A 23,155-nucleotide genomic window follows, 5' to 3' on the forward strand; every position below is an offset into this window, starting at 1 on the left:
GTGGGTCAGAATTTAGCTGTAGGAAACTAACCCCAGAGATTCAAAGCAAAATGGAGAGTTAAATTAGCTGTTACTTGCCAGTTGACATTAAGGCTACTGAATGCATTAAAATGTAAACGAGTCATGCAGAAATATATTAAAATACAGTTTCATTGCATTCTGCATACTCGTCCAAAACAAGACACTGTTAATCCCAAGCATTCAAAATCAGTGACACACAGAGCTGCATAAAAGAGATATCAAAGATTGTAATGAGAATCAGAGCTCGTTCCCGCAAAAATTAGTGCTCTGCGTGCCAAAGATCCTGAACTTGTTGCCATGGTTACAGCTGAATTTCGTACCACAAACCACTTGTGACACTGAAGAGTCCATTTCCGTTGCCTCACATAATGCGTGCACGAGAAGGCACTTAATACAACTGTTTTAAATAAGACAATGTTTAACTGACTGCAGGCACTCTCAAAATAGAACTGTTGTCGTTTTACAAGATCTACAGCAAATGTTGAACTTTCATTATGCAGCTCAAACAAATTCACAGTGCTGCTCATTAAAATGACCACTGCTATGCCTTTTAGCCATTAATGCAGCCCAAGAAACTACCGTACTGGAAAATCTTGCCTCGAGTTCCCTAAAGCGAGCAGCTGCAGTATATTCTTCTCCAGAGGATGGCTGACACTTCTAGGAAGCAAATGTGAAAATGTTCCTGTTCATTCAGAAGAAGCCTGGGCAATGTGGAACAAGCGAGAAATACTGCATGCCTTTTCTAGGGAGGATTTAGAGACCATTCTACATTATTGGGAGGGGGGGGGGGATCATATGGGAATTCCTGGGACGGTAACATAGCAAACTAGAGGAATGGGAGTGGTTCGCATATGTCATTTTTCCTTGACTTAATACTCTGAATTGAAAAGTAACTGCATTGAAATGCAAGTTTTGCATGAAATGAGAGGTGATTAAATGTGATTGTTCAACCTAAGGACACATTCGAATAAGAACCCCTTTAGAACTTGAAGGCTGATGGGAAATTATGCCATGGGCTGGTAACTACAAGGCTGATAATTACTATTTCCTGTGCTTGTCATAGAATTAATACATTTTCTCCAGCTGGAAAGAAAAACCAGTAACATTCAGCTGGCTGTGGCACAAAAGAAGCTTCAATAGAAATTTGGCATGTTTGAATAGAAGTAAATAAACGTATACAAGAACTTACATAGTGCTGCGAGCTTCATAAAACTGAACAGTTTTCAGTCTGATAGATATGGCATTTTTGACTCCTCGCACCACCTAATACAAAATTTCACTCTCCCAAGTTTAACTGAGAATAAGATACAATTCCCCTTCGTATCTGATGGGAGTTTGGATTTAGGACCTCTGCTCCTGGATACCGAAGTCTGTGGATGCTCAAGACCCACTATATACAACGGTATAATGAAATGGTGTTTTTTATATAAAATTGCAAAATTAAGGCTTACTTTTGGAATTTTGTTTTGTTTGGGGAAGGAGTTATTGATGGTTGAATTGGTGGATATAAAAATTGTTGATATGGAGGAACAAATGTATGTGTTTTTGTCTCTACAAAATACTATTGCTATCAATTTTATTTTATTTGAGGGGTGTTGTTTTTTTTCAAGGGAAGGAATGGCACACAGCAAGTCAAATATTGCTCTGACTCTAATATCTTTAATTTTAACTCCAGAGTATGCATTTTTGGGCGATTATTCAGTGGTGTAATTTAGCCTGCCATTTTTTCCAAACAGCTCAGGGTAGCTAGCACTCTGATTCTCTATGCTAGACCACCAACGATTGAGGTCGTTATTGCTAGCTCTCCATTCTGGAATTTGGCAGAAAGTTAGAAAACTATTTTTTAAATCTGCCTTCAGCCACATCAGTCTACCTCCTGACTAAAAAAAGGCACGCAGATTGAATCCATAGTTCTATTTGGCTCTTCCTTTCAAAGAATCATAGAGTTAGAAGAGACCTTGTGGGCCATCCAGTCCAACCTCCTGCCAAGAAGCATTAAAATTGCATTCAAAACACTCCCGACAGATGGCCATCCAGCCTCTACTTAAAAGCTTCCAAAAAAAGGAGCCTCTACCACACTCCGGGGCAGAGAGTTCCACTTCCTTTGTCCAAAGAAAGACCAGCACTACTATCGAAGACCACATATTTCAGTACATCAGAGGTTCCCAATATTTTTTTGACTAGGGACCACTTTGACCAGGGACCACTCCTGACAGACATCCAACCTCTGTGTAAAAAGTACCAGATTGTATAAATTGTCGTAGTGTACTGCATAATATGTACCCAGCACCCTTCAAACATTTGCTATAAATCCCTGACCAGTACCTATGCTGACGTAGTCCAAAAGGTTTGAAACCCTAAAGATCTGAATAGCACTAGGTTTCTTATTTCTTCATCATTATTTTAGACTGAGCTAAATCTAAATCCAGTTTCTTATTGTGTCATTTGTAAAGTCTCAAAATCCACCTGTGTGTTCTGGGTCTCTGGTTCAACGATGCTGTCCTTCCAGGACTGTGCTGGCTTCCAAGTCTTGCCGGACTGGTCATGTAATCATTAGGGACTGTTGGTGGCTTAACGGGCTCCAAAGTCTTATATGGAGTATTCCGCCTAGATACACACAGAGAGAGACAAAAGCCTTCTTAGTTTACAAGAAAAACAAGTTACTGTAATGCTACCCTACAGCTTAGTATGTGTCACTGAATGAAGTAAAGGTAACGGTAAAAGCTTTCCCCTGACATTAAGTCTAGTCGTGTCCAACTCCTGGGGGTTGGTGCTCATCTCCATTTCTCAGTCAAAGAGCTGGCATTGTCTATAGACACCTCCTAGGTCATGTGGTCGGCGCACTGTTACCTTCCCGCCAAGGCAGTACCTATTGATCTACTCACATTTGCATGTTTTTGAACTGCTAAACTGGCAGAAGCTGGGCATTACAACGGAGGCTCACCCTGCTCCCTGGATTCAAACCACCCACCTTTCGGTTAGCAAGCTCAGCAGCTCCACAGTTTAACCTGCTGCAACACCAAGGGCCCCTTACTTAATGAAGAAGGCTCATATATGTTCAGAGAGTGGCTGGACTTTTAAGATGTGTGAATATAATATCATACTTTAGCTATCCGAGCAGTAACAGGTTGATGCTTTGAGAAGCATCCCGGTCATATCTACTATAGCTATTGATATGACAGCTACGGAGCAAAGGATTGTATTGGTATTGGTATAACATTATTCTTACACAATTTAACAATGAAGGAGAAACCAACTGCAAAATATACAGCCTTTCAATACAATGCAATTTAATGCATTTCCATCACCATCTTTCCCTTGAAATTCATAGGAAAAATTGAGTTAAGGGAAACATAAGTCCGAAAGATAACAATTAAAGTTATTTCAGGAGAATACACAACCTCTCCACGTGTGAAGCCAAAGGATGTGTCCCCGAAAACGTTCCCATAGGACTACACCTCCCACTGGACTACAGCTCTCAGAATCACCCAACTTGTACAGCTGGCGAGAAGATGCTAGGAGGTGTAATCCAATTCTGGAGAAAACAAGACCCATTGCTATTTCCCATATTATTATTATTATCATCATCATCTATCATCTTTATTTATATTCTGCCAAACTGGGATTCAGGGCATCTTACAAATCAAATGAAGCACAATATAGTTAAAATATTACAAAGATCAACTTTAAAATATAATTACATTACTCATAATATTTTAAAAAAAGGAAAATAATAAAAAGAAATGAGAAACAGTACAATTAAAACAATAGTGCATCCTCTTAAAACCTCTTAAGTTCTAGAAGGCCAATCAGAATATAGGTGGGACCCATTACATTAAAGAAACATATATAAATGATGTCTGGGGGGAGGGACCGCATTGAATGAAGTTTATTTGAACTTGAACTAGCAGTTTTATTCAGGCACAGGTTGGGTTAGGCATATCAGGTAAAAAGAATCAGGGAATTCTTCATTTCTCATGATGGAATATGGCAGGCAGGATACAAGGCTGATTAATCCTGCTCTGATGCAGTCTATCAATTAGAAGTCAGCTGGATAAGAAAGCTGCCTTTCACCTGCCCTACGTTTATCAGAATGGGTGTTTCTCAGAAAAACAGCAATATTTTTTAAGTTTCACAAATATTTCCTGTGAGATTATGTAAGGCAAACAGGAAAGCTGTTGTTGTTCATTCGTTCAGTCGTCTCCGACTCTTCGTGACCTCATGGACCAGCCTACGCCAGAGCTCCCTGTCGGCCGTTACCACCCCCAGCTCCCTCAAGGTCAGCCCAGTCACTTCAAGGATGCCATCCATCCATCTTGCCCTTGGTCGGCCCCTCTTCCTTTCGCCTTCCACTTTCCCCAGCATAATTGTCTTCTCTAGGCTTTCCTGTCTCCTCATGATGTGGCCAAAGTACTTCAACTTTGTCTCTAGTATCTTTCCCTCCAGTGAGCAGTCGGGCTTTATTTCCTGGAGGATGGACTGGTTGGATCTTCTCGCAGTCCAAGGCACTCTCAGCACTTTCCTCCAACACCACAGCTCAAAAGTATCGATCTTCCTTCGCTCAGCCTTCCGTAAGGTCCAGCTCTCACATCCGTAGGTTACGACAGGGAATACCATGGCTTTGACTAGGCGGATCTTTGTTGCCAGTCTGATGTCTCTACTCTTCACTATTTTATCGAGACTGGACATTGCTCTCCTCCCAAGAAGTAAGCGTCTTCTGATTTCCTGGCCACAGTCTGCATCTGCAGTAATCTTTGCACCTAGAAATACAAAGTCTGTCACGGCCTCCACGGTTTCTCCCTCTATTTTCCAGTTGTCAATCATTCTTGTTGCCATAATCTTGGTTTTTTTGACGTTTAGCTGCAACCCGGCTTTTGCGCTTTCTTCTTTCACCTTGATTAGAAGGCTCCTCAGCTCCTCCTCGCTTTCGGCCATCAGAGTGGTGTCATCTGCATATCTGAGGTTGTTAATGTTTCTTCCAGCAATTTTCACCCCAGCTTTGCATTCATCCAGCCCCGCACATCGCATGATGTGTTCTGCATACAAGTTAAAAAGGTTGGGTGAGAGGATGCAGCCTTGCCGTACGCCTTTCCCAATCTTGAACCAGTCTGTTGTTCCGTGGTCAGTTCTGACCGTTGCTACTTGGTCCTTGTACAGATTCCTCAGGAGAGAGACAAGGTGGCTTGGGATGCCCATCCCACCAAGAACTTGCCACAATTTATTATGATCCACACAGTCAAAGGCTTTAGAATAGTCAATGAAGCAGAAGTCACGCTTGGTCTGACCTCTCTGCCACAACCGTCCCGTCTTGGGTGGCCCTTCACGGTTTCGCTCATGACATCATTGAGGTGCTCAAGCTCCAGCGCCCCGACAAGGCGGTGATCCTTTGCTGGAGAACAGGAAAGCATACAAGGCCAAAGTATCTACACAATCTGTTTTGTTCCCTGGCTTTGTTTATTACATTCGTAACTGCTTTATGACTCAGTTTTGAGTAGGTTAGCAAAGTATGAATTTTACACAGCAAAAAACGGTACTCTGCAATTACGATATCAGGAAACCTGATAAATGTGCTCAGCAATTACGCAAATCCTTTCCTACCATATAGAAACAAGTAAAATATGTTTAAAATGCCGATATGATACTGAAACTGAATGAATTTATGTGCCCCTCTGCTGCAGCATCGTTTGAAGACTTTTGACTACCAAGGCAGGAAAATGGCAATTGCTGTCAGGAGGTAGAACTTTCTTCTCTCTGCTGAATGACCCTTGACTTATCCTAAGGCGATATTAAAATCCTTAATTTTGGCTTCAAAACTCACCCTCAACTTATACATGAGGTTGAGCTATACACAAGTATTGTATGTATAAAATTAATACTGGAAACAGTTCTAGATAGCAAGACTTCAGGATGTTACATGGATTCACCACACTACTCTATTTAGTGCATGCATGGGCAAACTTTCTAACTTGGAGGCTGCATGTTGGGCCAGAGTGGGGTGGGTGGGCCGGGCGAGAGGGAAGGGGTTCTCCCCAAGTCCCCTCGCTGCCCTTTCCTCCCCTTCCTCTTATTTTTCGGAGGCAGAAAGTGAAGGAAATAAGGAAAGCGTTTGGATCCTGAAAGGGTTGGTGTTGGTCAGGATGAGATGGTGGAAGGGGGAGAAAAAAATATATCCATTAGACCCCGTATTGCCTACTCCTGATATAGAATCCTAGAGTTTGAAGAGACCTCCAAGGGCCACCCAATCCAATCCCCGGCCATGCAGGAAGACACAATCAAAGCACTCCCAATAAGCCTCTGCAGAAAAGCCTCCAGAGAAGGAGACTCCAACATACTCTGAAGCCACCTATGCCATTCTCCAGGAAGTTCTTCCTAATCTTTACAGTCGAATCTCGTTCTCTACCATTTGAAACTATTGCTTCCCTGTGGCCTGGTCTCTGTGGAGCAGGAAAAAAAATCAGTTTTTCTCCTCCTCTTCCTCCTCAATAGGACTTTTAAATCCTGAAACATGGTTCTCACATTCCCTCTCTACCTTCTCTTTTCCCAGTTAAACATTCCCCAGGAGGAAAAGAGGAAGGAAAAAGAGAAGGAAGGAAGGGTGGAAGAGAATGAAGGGAGGGAGAAAAGAGAGAAGGAAGGAAAGACAGAAGGAAAGGAAAGGAAAGGAAAGGAAAGGAAAAGAAAGGAAAGGAAAAGAAAAGAAATAGTGGGAGAAAGGGAAGGAGGGGAGGGAAGAGGGAAGGAAGGATAGGATGGAGAGAGAGAGAAGAGCCTGAGAAAAAAGCCCAAGGGGTTTGCCCATACCTAATTTAGTGGGATAAATCAGTGGTTTAAATGTCACTCTGGTGTAGTGTTGGCCCTAAATATTTATTTATTATTTCTTTATTTACAGTATTTATATACCGCCTTTCTCACTCCTGGGGGGACTCAAAGTGGTTTTGACAAAAGACTCTTAAGTGTTGCTTTCCCTGCTCGAATCCAAAAGAGGGTTGAGATACACTATTAAAAATACACCCACCTATCCACATTCCTTCATCTCCAATACATCTAAATCACTAGCTGTAAAAAATCAAAAATTACTCCTAGAATTAGTGCACAATAAAATAATTAATTCCTTCAGTCCTCTTAGCACTAAATAGCACTTACTGGCATTTCTACAAATTGATGGCTCTTAACACTCTTTTTTTCCAGCTCTCAGCAACTTCTGTCTGCTCAGTGCATATTTATACATCCATCCATTCCCATCTTCTGCTCTGTAAAATGGTGTTGCGCTAATGGCTCATTTCTACCCTGCACTGTCGTCTTGAATTTTAGTTCTGTGAAACATCCGCCTACAACCTACATTACATAGTTTCTGCTCTGAGTGAGTTCAGTTTGGCAGCTTCTGCTTTTAATGATACATACATATAGCTTTAAAAATTATCATATGGTCTGTTTAAACTTCCACTAAAAATCTAAAACGGATAGAAGGCAATTAGAAAGCAGAAAACAGCATTTTAAAAATAAACACGGTAAAAGCCGATTCACGCACAAAGACATCCCCAATTTTTAAACTTTTTTTAAAAAGTGTTTCAGTCCCAAATCAACAAGTCAGCTGCACATTGGGAGGAACTGTAGAGCCAGCTCTTAACTGAAGTTCTAAATATTAAATGCATTTAGATATTAAATATTAAATATATTTGGATGCACCTCTACAGTTCAAGTATCCATTAAAGTACTACCAATTTCATGCCAGGTCGCTGAAGCATAAATTTGCTAAACTGGCTTTGTACATTTCCCAATGATGATGAGTGACATTATGCATTAGTTTCTATCCCTAGCAAAAGAGTTATGCCTTCTACACACATAGAGACGCACAAATGCTTTACTGAGCCAGAGTTAAAGTCTTTTTTCAGGCTCAATGTTTGTCTTTTAGCTCAGGCAAGAGTTCTTAAATGTCTTAAGCTTATTTATTTGAAATATTCATACAATCAGCCCTCCATATTTGCTGGAATGAGAGGATTCCCATGTAAGTATAAAAAACATGAATAAAAAAAGCCTTTACAAAATACGTGAGAGATTACCTTTCTAGGAATCCCTAGGTCCTCCAGCAAAACCTCTGACAGAAGCTGACAATAAAGTTGAACTGGAGGACCTAAATATTTCTACACATTAATCAAATCCATGAGTAATCAAATCTGCAAAAGTTAAACCCACAAATACAGAAGCACAATTGGCAATGCTCAATTAATCAAATGGTTCTGCTAATATAAAAGCAAAAATAATGACTAAAATCACAACTTTTATCATTAAAAAGTTCAATCACTCAAACATCATCAAAAAGTACTTGCAATAAAATTGAAACAGACTAGAAAGAATAAAAATACTGAATCCCTGCTGGAACAGGAAAGATCTAAATACGAATGCCAGGTTGAGCTCTTGGACTTTTCAACTTCTACATCTACCTCGATGAGTGACAGATTTCACTTGGCTCATTTTCCAAAATCCACAGATTTGCCATCCAAGCCCAGAACTTCAAGGAATTAGCTCTTCAAGGGCTGGCTTTGAGTCCTTGCTTGATCAACCATTTCTGTGTTTCTGAACTGGGGATTTCTCTCAAATGCTCCTCATCTTTAACAGCTATTATAATACACTGCTATCCATATTGGGAATAGCTGCACTAAATAAATTTGGCCAGTGCAGTTGGGTGAAAAATGTAGCTGGTTCATTTTTGAGACCTTTCTAAAATTCAGAAATTGTCTTTCAATATTTGAGAGGAAGAAAACAAAAACAAACAAAAAGAATATGTGAAAAAGTGAAAAGGCCAGATTCATTATTCTGTATTTACAATATTACCCCACAATTCAATGCAGCAATTTGTGTGGTGTGTACTCATAAACTGCCAATAATACATGTTTCATAGCAGGAGTGCTTTTTTCCTGATCATCCTTCTCATAACTTATCTGACTCCTCCACAAAGTGGAGTGAAGCATATAAACAGAGCATCTCCGTTATCAAAGTACTGCTTGTTGGATTCCCATCCACATTCTCCAAGAGCATGACGTCTATCCTAAATACTGTTTCCAGCCCTGGTTGATCATTCATGGCACTGGCAGAAAATGCCCCAGTCTTCTGAGAAGCCTCCCAGTCATTGATTTGGAAATTATTGAGTTACTGGTTTAACTCCAGCAGCACAGCCACTTATCTAAAAACATTTGTCTGGGTTCGCTACTTGACTTCCTTCCTGATGAGTCAGTAAAACAACTTTTCCCAGCCTGGTGGCCTCCAGATGTCTTGCAGGATACAACTCCTATAACCTCCAGTGAGAACGGCCAGGCTGATTGAAGATGATGGGAGCTGCAGTCCATCTTATCTGGACAGGATCTGTTTTGGAAAGGCTGCAGCTGAGTGTATTCACCCATAACAAGCTTTTGGATTCTAATGTTCCTGTGTTACAAACAATGTCTCATCCTAGCCAAGGCTTATTTCTCCCAAGCCCCTTTTTAGTTTTTATTCCAGATCCTTAAAAGTGTTCTAGGGAAGTGGTTCTCAACCTTCCTAATGTTATGACCCTTTAATACAGTTCCTCATGTTGTGTTGACCCCCAACCATAAAATTATTTTCGTTGCTACTTCAAAACTGCAATTTTGCTATTGTTAAAAATAGTAATGTAAATATCTGATATGCAGGATGTATTTTCCTTGTTAATTCTCCTTCTCCATGGGATTTGGCCTTGGAGGGGTCACTCCACCCCTCTCTAAGCCCTGCTCTCCCAACTCACCTTCTCCCTCCTCTCCTCCTCCTCCACCTTTACTCCGAAACAAACCTCCTTTGCTCCCATCTCTTCCTCCTAAAATGGCAGAGGGGTGGAGGGGGCGGGGCTGAGTGATGTCACCACCTTCCTTTGGAGAAGAAGGGTCCTCTGGGAAGTGAAGGGGCGGAAAAATGTCCATGGTGTATCGGTTCCTAAAACCATTGGAAATGTGTGTTTTCCCATGGTTTTAGGCAACCCCTGTGAAAGGATCGTTCGATCCCCAAAGGAGTTGTGACCCACAAGTTGAGACCCGTTGTAAAGCCAGCTACAGGAAGAGAAAATATCCACTGGATTAAATTGAGCACATGGACTGGATACTTATTTTCTGAAATTGCTAGACAGTCTAAACAGAACAATCTAACTATTTCAGAGGTGTCCTTTTCAGAAATAAGAAATCTTCATCTTCAGTTCAGACAAGCCAATCTGCAATGTTCTCACACAAACTGCAATCCCATACATCACTCACTCTGGAAATAATCCCAGTAAAATCAGGTTAAATTGCTTAAAATGGGTCAAGACAGCCAATTATTTAACACAATCTGTAGCTCCTTAAAAAGCTCAATCCTAATGCTAATATTTCATATCAGAAGTGAACTGCACACAGTATTTAATATCCGAAGACAGCAGGACCTCACATGCTAGATAATGTTGATCTAAGCAATTTAAACTGTGTTCTTTGTCAACATAAAAGCAGAATGAGAAGTCTTATTCTTACCCCAAAGTTCCCCGGCCTGACATGGGAGGACTTGGTGGTTTTTGTGTAGGCGGATTTGTTCTTGACAAAGTGCCAGTTCTCGCAGGCTGATTGTTTCCGTGCTGAAAACAAGAATAACGCTTTAATTTTTGGGGATGGAAATAGCTCAAACTATATGTGAATGCAATGCTTCAATACACTAATGTGAACTGAGGATTCCCAGACAGCTATTAGACCGCAGCTTCTGCTACTGCATACTGGATTAAACAGAATAAGAGAAATCAATGTCTAAGCTTTTTATTCTCTCTCCCACCCCACATCACCATTTGCAATTTCATATTTGCTGTAAATGAAACCTAAGCTGCACTCAGCATAAATAATGGCTCAAGAACCAAACCTTATTTCAGTGAAGGTTTTTGATCCACCAAATGTATTCTGTATTCAAGGTATACTAATTCATTTACTTAGTCCAGCTATCTAATTAGCATAGGCATGCAAGTATTTCCAGGAAACCTTATCTAAAACACAGATCAACAAAAGAAAAAGCATCTACTGAATGAAAGCAAAGCACTATGTATGTTAGAGGAGTTAAATGTTATCTATAGGTAAAATGCATATGTCAATATATCAGTGATATATTAACTGTCAGTTGGAGCTGAATTTGAGCATGTCTAAAATAACCTATGGGGAGGGAGGGAGAGGAAGAGCAGAGAAATACAGGAAAGAGAAAGTGCTAGCTTTCAGGTGTAACGGCTCAGCAGCCTCTATTGTCATGGGGTGTGGTGGGTCAAATGAGAAATAACTCCTCTTACCTTGGCTTTTAGCCACTTACGTTGGCAAAAAGAAAAGGAGGAAGAAAAGTACACATTAATGGCAAAGCTATTACTCTCCATGGCAGGTTCATATACTAATGGCACAATACTGGTAGTAGCATTTCCCCCCTTTTCACTGTACAGTCCCACTGACATTTACAGTCCAGGTACAGGAATACACTTTTAATTTTGCATAAAGCAGGCATCTGTTGTAATACACTTTGGTGTTTTTTTCAAAAAAAAAATGGTGACAGAGCTTCAGCAATTGGGAAACACTTCTGAAACAGACATTTAAGTACTGTTCCATTATCCAGGTGGAAGCCACTGGGGGGCACTAGAGAGAGAGATGGATAGTCAATTTTATGGGTGGGGAGGAGTTGAAAGGGGAAAACCATTTATCCCATTATAGCCAGTTATGCCCCTTCCCTCTCCCATATTATAAACAAGGGTTGTTTCAATGATGGGGACATGGGTGAGGGAATAACAGGGAAATAGGGTAAAATGGTTTTCCTCCTTCAATCCACCTTCCACCCACATAAAATGGACTATCCTTCTCTCTCTCTAGCGTCCCCTTGTGGCCTCCACTCGGATAATAAAACAGTACTGACATTTCACCAACAAATGCATTAAAAATCCTGTAAACACTTGAAAGAGATGCAAGAAGATAGTGCTTCGGGAGAAAAACCAGCACCCTTAAGAATGTTCTTTGGTGCATGTCTGCCTGGCCTTTAACCAAACAGAATCCTATATAACAATGAAGATTACATGAAAAACACCCCTCCCTCCAAAAAGGATGATCTTCCAGTTCTGGGCATTGTCTAATAACAACACAGACTAACAAATATTTGAATAGATATGTGTACCATCTACAGCAAGTCTTTTTATCCTAACATATGCATTTAAGCCCACTTTAATTAATTATAAATATATCAATTATGTTCTAGAAAATCAATCTTCTTTGCAAGCAACATATACTCAGAAAATTAGATCTAATTAAGAAGGTTATATAGCTCTTCATATATTTGCATTAATTTATTTCACAGCAACAACCTTGGGGAAATTCTCCAACTGTTATCTGATGCAGGAATTGGAGATAAGATTAGAGATATTGCATATTTTAATGCACAGGAAGGCACGTTGTCCACGTATCTGCATTATATTTGGTACTCTTCCAGAACTTTAAAATATTCTGACTTTATGTAAGCTGTATTAATGTCCTTATATTCTTTCTGGCATATCATGGGTGTTGCTTTAAAAAGCACCCAGAATAAAAAGCTTCTTCTGCGCCTTCACGTTCTTTCCAACTTATGGAGACTCTAAAGTGGCCCAGACATTGGGTTTCTTAGCTGAATTTTTTTCAGAGGAGGGGTTGCTCTTGCCTTCCTCTAAGACTGAGAGTGTGACTTGCCCAAGGTCACCCAGTCAGTTTCCATGGTCGAGAGGCAATTCACACTCTGGTCTTCCAGTGTCCTAGTCCAAAACTCAAACCACTAGACTCTGCTGGCTCTCAACTGTTCTTTATTTTTCCTAAATACTCGAAGTGGGTTCAAGTGTTAGCACTCTATAAAGTTAAATTATAATTACACCCAGGGCTTGGATAAGTTACATTTTTGAATTACAATGCAAAGTGTCTCTCAGCCATCATGGCCACTGCTGTCCCAAAAAAGTAGCATGTCCAGTCTCTGTTTACACTCATATTACAAATGAGGGGGCTGGAGCCAAGACATCGGGTCAGTGCCTTTCAGATGAGTATCAATGAATTCATGGTTGGAGGCAGCAATTTCTAGGGAATTCCAAACCCATGCTTAATTGTCATAAGTACTCCAAATGGTCCAATAATCGTATTAACTGTGGCAAACGGCACCCCATTGTAAAACATAAATAAACTATTTATAAATAAATAAATAAAGTATTTATTTATTTACTTTATTTCTATACCGCTTTTCTCAGCCCTTAGGCGACTCAAAGCGGTTTACACAACAATGCAAAATATCACAAAACAGTATAATGCAATTAAAACAGATTATAACATCAACAATTAAAAAGTATCTAGTATGATGATACTTTGCAACTATTAACACAACATTGTGGTATATACAGTAAATGTGTTGGAGGGATAGGTAAATTAGATCACATTTTCAGATTTTGGCATGTCATAAGCTAAGTCACAAAGTCATCTCTCCAATTTTATCCTACTGTTGGGAGAACTATGACATGGAGCTCTTTTCTGATATAGTCACATTTATATGGAACCAAAGCTTGGGAAGGGATCTAAAATTTCTGCTTTTTTTCTATTCCCTTTCTTTAAAAAGAAACAGAATCCTGTGATTCTGGAAAGAAAGGTCCATGTTCTTCTGACATTGGTTTCCATAAAATTTAGCAGAGACATATAAGCTTTTCATTTTGCACTTTAAAACACTGCTTGACTGTCTGGTTTAACATGCCTCTGAACTCATTCAACATGTGTTTACATGAATTGAAGGAAGTGCCTTGCAGAAATTGCTCTGCTGGGCCAGAGGGTGGTTCTACCAAGGCATGCAGAGATAACTAACAGTCTGTAACTGTAGCTCTTTGCATGGTCATCTATGCTCTCACACACATGGGTCCGTCAGTGCCTGGTAATGTAGGATGGCATGAACATAACTGATGACTACACAAAACCTGGGATCTAGAACAACACCAATGATTCAAGCTGGAACATGTCCTTAGAAGGATGACAAAATTTGGTGAGATGCCTGAAGGTCAAGCTGTATGAGAAGCAGCTTAGGGAGTTGGATGTGTTTAGCTTGGAGAAGAGGTTGAGAGGGGACATGATACCCATGTTTACATATTTGAAAGGATGTCACACTGAGGAGGGAGCAAGCTTGTTTTCTAGTGCTCTGTTGCTGCCCATGACTAAGCAGAGAGTATCAACCCTGATAACTGCATTCCTGAAGTTCACAAAAGTACTCTATGTTCATATAAGTGAGGGATTTTCATCCCATCAATTCTGGGGTGGGGTTGAGGGGGCAATCAAGAAAAGAATCACCAACCAAGATGGGGAAAAAACAGGTTAGTGAGGCGTAGGAAAACACAGAGGTTGTAAAGGTACACTAAAAGAGGGGAAAAGGAGAGAAACTACCCAAGTTACGACCACTATTTCTTCCGGTGCCTGAAGGAGCTGGGTTAGAAACAAAAGCTACTGAGTTCTGGTGCATTCAGTTTGGATCTCTGTAGATTAAAGATCTATGTTTGTGATGCACAGAGATCATGAAAACTTCCAGTTCTGGATGTCATATAGAGAGCATAAACACAGATTGAAACCCACAGCAATTGCAACTAGTTAGCACATTGTCACAGCCATCTCCAGGTTCAGACACTCCCTGTTCCCTTCTATTTCTCTGATGTAATCAGGAAAAAACTGGAAATCCGTACTTCAGTTTTAGGCTATTCACAATTAAATTCAAATGTAAAAAAAACTGTTGTTAATCTTAGCTATTGATAGCTAAATGAAATAAGCCAATTTTGATACAAAGCTGATGAATCTGGGCTGTTTCAATGACCCATACTTGCCCCAATTTAAGGTTTAGACACCATGCTAGCTAGTGATTAAATGACAATGTTGTTTTTTGCTACATCTGAATCACACCATGGCCTTTGAGGTTTCTTGTTTTGCTATCCTGGTGCATCCTTAAAGGGATTATTAGTGCCAGTTTGGCATATAAAATTGAGTCATGTTCACAAAGATGACGGAGCAAGATGTAACTTTTAAGTGGTATCAAACTGGGCTATGTTTAATAGTTCTTTAACCTTTTAGGACTACTTTAGATAGACTAGATGTGTCAGCTAACTTAATAATTATTTCAAATAATTGAGCATGTTTGGAAAGAGAACACAATTCTTACCTTTACACCATGGCCCACATCATCCAACACCGTGTAGTCTATAGGTTTTCGAATATACCTTACAGGACGCTCCATATTTGCAGGAGCAATGATTTTGTGTGTTCTGGATGTATTTTTATTGGTCGTCAAAATGCCAATTTCTCTACGGGCCACCTTCTCTTTATGGATGTCCACCGTCTGCAAAGGAAAAATGACATATTTATACCTGAGGAGGAAAGTTTTGATCCAAAACAAGACATCAGTTTACAATATTTATTTTTATTTTTGTTATACATCCTTTTATTCTTTTCTCTGTATCAGTTTAACTTGCTGAATAACACAGACTTTCAAGTAACTGAGACATGGAAAGAAACTGTATGTGGAATACTTGCCACAGATCACTTTAAAACTAATTTTCTGGAGTGGTCATGTAATTTCAAGACAGCTAGTATTGTCATGCTCGGATGGATGTCTATTGCCCCTTGCAATTATGGTGCAATTACACTTATAGGATTACTGTATACCTTTCTGCTTATGGAAAGAGGAAAGGGTACACAATAGTCCACATCATTTTATGCTATAAGGACAATTTGAGAAGTAAGTTACACATTCCCCCAAACCACATGACAGTGAGGAAATTGAGCAAATTGCTGCAAAGAAACCAAGAGAGGCTGAGCAGAACAGACCTCCTCTGGATCGATTAAAACCTGAGACTATTAAACCCAAACTCAAATAAAGAACCTGTACCTACATTTTCAGACCATACAATTTTTTTTGAACAGAAACTGCCATGACTGTGGGTTTTTGAAACCTTATCTTGTTCTAGTTATAGAATTATTTTTGTGTGTCAGGAGCGACTTGAGAAACTGCAAGTCGCTTCTGGTGTGAGCAAATTGGCCATCTGCAAGGACGTTGCTCAGGGGACGCCCGGATGTTTTACCATCCTGCGGGAGGCTTCTTGCATGAGAAGCTGGAACTGACAGAAGGGAGTTCACCCCACTCCCTGAATTCGAATGGCCGACCTTTCAGTCAGCAGTCCTGCTGGAACAAAGGTTTAACCCACTGCACCACCAGAGGCTCCAGTTAGGAACAGCAATGTGCATTCCAAGTGAAGTTAACAACTATGAGGATTATGCCCAGAGCACATAAGATGCATACTGAGACAATGCTATTTCAGAACTCTTTCATTTCCAGCTTCCTACCCACATCCCTCATTTGGCCATTTTCTTCCAATTAAAATGTAATTGGGAAAGACAAATTACTATGTTCCTTGGCTAGGCAATCTTTGTCACCGTGTTAAAATGCTGCATAAAATTAGTATATATCATCACGGCGGGGGGACGGGGGGACGGGACGGGGGGACTCCAAGACCAAAATATAACTAGTCAATCTGGATACAACAGAGAGTAGACTATTACACTGGTATTACACACACGCACTCCTTCTCAGACCAAGAGCAAAACAGCTTTTTGATAAATGTAAATACATAGTGGATACTGAATATATGCATACACATTCAAAGAACGTTAACTCTCATAAAGCCAGAACTATACATGGAAAATACAACACAGAAATACAGTATAAATTCATCAGGAAGAGATCTGTGTATAAACTATTCAATAGCTATACCCCAGTGGGGAAACCACAGCCTCCTGATTCACTGAACTGCAGTTTATAGGAGACCTAGCAAACATAGCAAATCGTGCAGATCCTGGGAGATGCATTCTCATAATATATACAAGCCTGAACTTTGCTAAATCCTGAGCAATATAAAGTAGTTCCCAGCAACACAGCCTTCAGTATTCCTGTTCAAAAAAGATACAAATGTGAAATTCTCTTCCCCACCCCCCCTTCTGAATAGGAAGGAATGGCCATCCACATGCCTTGACAGGTGCCAACGCTCATGTATAAGGCACTGTTGCAGCAGCTGGCTCCAATCCAAAAAAGAACACACTAAAGCCCTATTAAAACTGATAAATTACTCATAAGTAACTTGTCCTTTTGATCTGAATGAGACTTATGCATAACTAGCTTTCACTGGATTGAAGCCATCATGTCTGCATTAAGGCCGTGATTATTTATAAAGGAGGAATAGCTGTCTTCTGTGACATTTTAAAATAGAAACGACTAGTTCTCTGCTCTTTAATTATACAATAACATGAGATAATACACACGAGAGAGCGATGGGATGTAGTGTTTTCAGCACTGGACTACAACTCTGGAGACCAAAATTTGAAATCCAGCTTGGCCTTTGAAACCCACTGGGTGACCTTGAACAAATCACTCTCTTCTCTCTCAGTTTCAGAGGAAGGCAAAAGCACATAATCTCTGAACAAATCTTGGCAAGAAAATTTCAAGACAGGTTGATGTGAGGATCGCCATCAGGCAGAAACAACTTGAAGACACAGAGCAACAATATACACCAAGTTCAATTATATGACCTCCATAAATGAGACAAAGTGCACCTCATGTTGCTGCTGGTACTCTGATGGAAGAGCAAAAACGTCTGATGCTATATCTCCTATATTGGAGAGAAATATCAGCTCAATAGTACATGTAGCTTCTAAAATTTGATTTTAGAAGGCTACCCACGTCATACTTTTAAAACCAGGCATGAGGTCTAGAAACTTTTCATAGAAATAACATCCTGAAACAGGTGGGAATGAATCAGTCGACTTCTAGACCATGCTAATTTTCCATGTACACTTTCATAACATTCACTGTTATCAAGAGATAATTGCCAAACTTGTGAAATTGCCTCATGAAAAATAGTTTTTGTCTTGGAATGGACCAATTTTCGATTTTCATAGGAGAGATGAACACAATTTTCTTGTAACCTAACACTGAATTAGCTGAGCAGCAAAACAAATAACAGATAAGCCTGACCTCACCTTGGTTATACAATATACACAGAGGGAGATAATAGGACAGGAAACTGAAACCTTTTCTACTTCACTTATTCCATGTCTTAAAAGACGGTGGCCTGGGGTCACACATTATATCTATACAGATATACCTCACAATGCAGAGACTGAGAGGTTCAAGTGCCTGCTCTCCGCTTATTGAGATTGGAGGTGGGATGTGAACAACTGAATTATCCCCTCACCAATTTACGTAAGTGAGGAAATGGCTCTTTGCTCCCTAGTCCATTTGTCCCGCTTTCACTCTGCTAAGTGATTGTTGGTTAATAGAGTGAGATCAGAAGAAAGAGTGACACTACAGGGCATGCCAATTATCACACATTGCCTATATATGAGTCAATAGAGAGGCGAGCGAAATATGGTCATGTGGCACCACAAGCATTTGGCATGAAAAGCAAATGCTTTTTCTAGGAACACTAAGAAGTGGCGAAAATATGCACAGATCAGAGGGCATTCCCACTTAACTTTAAAAAAACCAAATTGGTTTTACAGCCACTGTTTTTGCTTCTTTTAGGAATCAGTGAAGCCCCTGGATAGCCTGGGGCAGAAAACTAGCCATTAGACTCAGAAAATATGCCCATTGTGATTTAATGGTATGATCCCTCCTGACAGACACTCATACAGGCATATTTCCAGCACTTGGCTTTTCTTCATAGGGATTAACAACAAAATGAAGAGCCTTTTCAATTTGATCAACAGCATATATACCTATGACTATTCTAAAGAATAATGCATGTCCATTGCCTCCATTAGTCGGAATGGGATATTTGTGCAAGCATTTCAGTTATGTATCTTGTTTTGTACTAGCTTTAAGAACCTATTTCTGAGTTGCAAATTGTTTGTCAAAGGTCTTCACTGAAGCCTTCTGGAGCCTTTGGTCATTAGATATTTGGAATACAACTCCCAAGTTTACCAATGTAAGAAAAGGTGGTACTTGGGATCTTGATATCATTTGGAGAACCAAAATTTGGAGTAAGGTAGCATTATGTCGATTTCTGATGTTCAGTAATATCAATGATGTCTTGAAGGCTACCCAGCTCTAGATATAACTGTGGTCCTATTATTTCCTTAAGTACAGGTCAGGAAACACTAGAACAACGGTTCCCAACCTGTGGTGAGTGGACCACCAGTGGTCTGTAAGAACTAAAATATACGGCTCTTGCAAAACCCTCTTATAGTGCCGAGGCTTACTAAATAAGATTTTCTGTAGGCAAGCAGATGACAACTACTGGATGGCATATGTTCTGTATGAGAAACTAAAGCTAATTTGGTCTACCCAATGCAATTTTCTTAATCAGCACTCCAAATAACCAAACCGAATCTAAAGTTGATCAAAAACCGATTTGTAACCCTTAATGTTAGAAAATGGTCCCTGGTCAAAGTGGTCCCTGATCAAAAATAGGTTGGGTACCACTGCACTAGACCCTCTATATTTACTGGACAACGAAATGGTAAACTTTATAAATTACACTAATAACGTGCTTTATAGACCCAACATTTTCTGAGTTGATGAGTATAAAGCTGATGCGTCTTCCCTAACGCTGCCTCCCAGTATATTAGAGTACAGCTGCCACTGCTCCAATTATCATGGTCGCTGGTTATTCTAGGTGAGTGATGGGATTTGTAGTTCCAACATGTATGCCGTGTGCTAGGCTGGGGAAGGCAGTGCCATAGCTGAAGCGCAAGCTACATAATAAAGTGAAAATAGTGAAAAAAACAGCAGCAGAAGTAATAGTAGGCCTTTCAAGCAAAGTATTAGGGGGCAGGGAGGAAACCCAGAAGAGGTTCACCATATGTATCCAGCAATATTTATCTCATGTTTGACACTGTTCATAATAGCACGCTGCCTGATGGACAAGAAAATACCCTCAGATAAGAAGTGAGAAAAAAGAACAGAGAAAAAACATAAAACAAAGTGCATTGTTGAAGTTTTTAAGCATAATTTTCTTTTGACAGCTCTGAGTCATTTCACGTAGTCAGCTTCTAGACTTAGCATGAATTGCTCTGAGACACAAAGTGTCTCAGAGCTGTGGGCAAATGCATTGAAATACCATTTAAATTCCAGCCGCAGACTCATGTAAGAATGGAAATTGGGACTTAGTTCGCACACTGATACTTCAAGCTCTGCTTCATTCATACAAATGCTATATTACGTGTATTGTGGAGGAATTGCCAACTCTGCAACAATTCTCTGCACATCAAACCTGGCAACTTTCCAAAAAATATATTCATCTTCAAAAAGCAAAGGGAAATTGTTGTGTGCTGTCAAGACATTTCTGACATATGGCGACCCAAAGGCCATCACACTGCTTTATGGCAGAACTTATTCAGAAGGGGTTTGTCCTTACTTTCCTCTGAGGCTGAGAGAGCATGATTTGCCCAAGGTCAGCCAGCAGGTTTCAATGGCTGAGTAGGAATCTGAATCCTGGCCTCCTTAAGTCCTAGTCCCAACACTCCAAACCATGACACTATACTGGCTCTCCAGGGACATACAACTGGAAGACGTAACCTAATCAGGATTCCCAAACACATTTGCACAAAGATGTGCAATGTGCATTCATATATAAATTCGACAGAGCTCTGTTTCCTCTAGGAAAACTGGCATAAAACTTACATTTCCCTTAGAAAACTTAAGCCACTCTAGGTCCTTAAAAAATCAAAGGAGTTATCTGTTTTAGACCCAATACCTGTATAGTGGAGGAGAATAATATCACCATTTACAAATGTTAAACACACATATTTTATGCAATACATATCCATATGAGAGTTCAAACTAGCAGATGTTCTACAGCAACACACACACACAATGATAATAATAATGACTTTATTTCTATACCCCGCCACCATCTCCCTGAAGGGACTCGGGATGGCTTACATGTGGGGCAATTGTCCATAGAAACATAAAAGGAAAGCAATCTACATTGAGTGGGCCCAGATATCACTTGAAACAGCAGGGTACACAAGCAGAATCCCCAAAACGTCACTGTTACCCACATTCAGAAGGGGTACACACACCGTTTAAATAAATGAATCCATACCTATCAACTTCCTATGCCTTCTCAATTGCCAAACAATGCTTCATCTTATTAATTTCAAATACGAAATTAATAGTACCACAAATCCTTAAATTGACTTTGTCTATAAACTTGTCAGTGATGTGTACAGTAGAAACTAACAAATTATGTACAAAACCAATCTGTGTTAGACTGTCAAGATACATAGCTTGGTGGGCATCATGACCACAAAATACCATCACTAATACATTATCTCAAACAACTGAAAGCAGAATGACAGGAACCTCTGTCTACTGACCCATTTCTTGTCACTGTGAATCTTAAGTGATGAATAAAACCATGTGTCTCTTCTCAAAGGAAAACTGCTCTACAAGCCCATTTTAGCTGACCAGTCACATTAATGCTTAGCGTCTCCCAAAATAAACTACTCATAGTTGGTTGTAGCATGCTCATGACTCACTCTACAGTAACCCTGGTGACATAAACATCTGTAGGAGACAATAGCTTATCAAATTTTAAGGCCAGCAAAGATTCTGCAGCTCCCCTACTTCATTTTAAAATATCTGACTGTCAAATTATAACAATGCAAAATTCCAGCAATTTCTGGCAAACAAGAGGCAGACACCAATGTTCTCTCCTGGGAAATGTGAGCTATAATTGACAAGTTTCAGGGAACCTTCACAGGATTTTGGGAAAACCCATTTTTCTCTCTGTCTTCAGACAACTGCTCAAAAACACAGGAAACCAATTTGGAGACATATCTAGAGGGGACTGTCCCAAGGGTTCTAGAGTTCCCCCATCAATCTGAAACCAATTGAGAGCAAACCATCAGAACTCTGAGGAACAGGGATGAAGTCCTGTGCATGAGCCTTAGGGTGGTGATTTTGACTGCAAAATAAAATGGGGTCTCAAAATACACAGCACCTTAGGCCCCTTCCACACAGCTGTATAAAATCCACATTGCACTGGATTATATGGTAGTGTGGACTCAGATAATCCAGTTCAATGCAGATATTGTGGATTATCTGCCTTATATTCTGGGTTAGATAGCTGTGCGGAAGGGCCCTGAATTTCATCAACTCATTCACATCTACTCAGTGTCCTGTCTTCCTTGAGACCCATTTGAAGAAGAGCTTGAAAAGTGCCTATGGGAAGGAAGTAGCATGAAATACAACTCTCTAAATCTGTCAGGGTTGATTCAGTGAACGGACATGTAAAAAGTTACTTTTCTGAGTTCTACTCTGTACTTTCTAATTCCCGACAGCTTTCACTTGAGGCTTCAACACTGAGCAGGTCTGAAAGCACTATTTAAGAGATCCTTTGAACCTTTATCTAAGAAACTACTGGCTTCTTTGCAAGTTTTCACTAAGAACTTTCCTAAGTCCTGTACAACCAGTCTGTTAACTGGAAGGAACCAGCAGCAGAAACTTTGGTGCCCCTGAAAGAGAACGGTTTTTATCTATGAACCTAAGCCGTCAGACGCCAGATTATATCACACCATTAAATCTATCAGATCTGGCACCCTGTCTGTAAAGTGGGTAGCAGCTGCTAAAGCTGCATGTGGAGAAAAATGGCTTTCATTCTGAAACAAGTCTATTGTACAAAGGTGTTTCATTAAGAAATGCCACATGGGAAGGAAATCCTTTTCCCCTCCAAGCCTTTTTGCAGTCTCCTATACAAATGGCCCACCATGAAGAACAAGAGCTTTCCTTGTCTCTCTTCTAAACCTCCAGATGCAACCCTCCCCTACATATAGCATATTTTCACAATGAAAATAGTCCTGCAGTTTGTAGTATCTTTCATTCTCTATATCATTGATTCCCAACCTGCGGTTCGTGGACCACCAGTGGTCCACAAGACCACTCACCAGTACTACACCATTGCCTCGAAACCACGCAGCAACGGGAAGGACCGGTCTCACAAAACCCTCTTATAGTGCCAAGGCAACGGGGATGTTGGGAGGGAGAAGCTGCCTACCCATGAAATATTACTACTACCACATCAGCTCTAGATTATTAATTATGGTTTTATGTGGATGAG

General features: G+C 40.2%; 1 protein-coding gene across 9 annotated transcripts in view; it reads right to left on the reverse strand.

The window, feature by feature from the left end:
- Nucleotides 1–23,155, reverse strand: part of ABI1 (abl interactor 1) — a 121,241-nt gene that overhangs the window by 23,394 nt on the left and 74,692 nt on the right. For 5 of the 9 annotated variants that reach the window (XM_060782446.2, XM_060782450.2, XM_060782448.2 and 2 more), the window contains exons 3-6: nucleotides 15,202–15,378; nucleotides 11,318–11,332; nucleotides 10,527–10,627; nucleotides 2,488–2,628 (exon numbers count right to left, since the gene is read on the reverse strand). In XM_060782446.2, coding sequence (XP_060638429.1) covers nucleotides 2,488–2,628; nucleotides 10,527–10,627; nucleotides 11,318–11,332; nucleotides 15,202–15,378 — 434 coding nt within the window. The remainder of the gene's footprint in view (nucleotides 1–2,487; nucleotides 2,629–10,526; nucleotides 10,628–11,317; nucleotides 11,333–15,201; nucleotides 15,379–23,155) is intronic. The other 4 variants (XM_060782443.2, XM_060782449.2, XM_060782447.2 and 1 more) reach the window with 1 other exon arrangement.

Source organism: Anolis sagrei, chromosome 6 (assembly GCF_037176765.1).
Source record: "Anolis sagrei isolate rAnoSag1 chromosome 6, rAnoSag1.mat, whole genome shotgun sequence".
In the NCBI taxonomy this organism is placed as follows: domain Eukaryota; kingdom Metazoa; phylum Chordata; class Lepidosauria; order Squamata; family Dactyloidae; genus Anolis; species Anolis sagrei.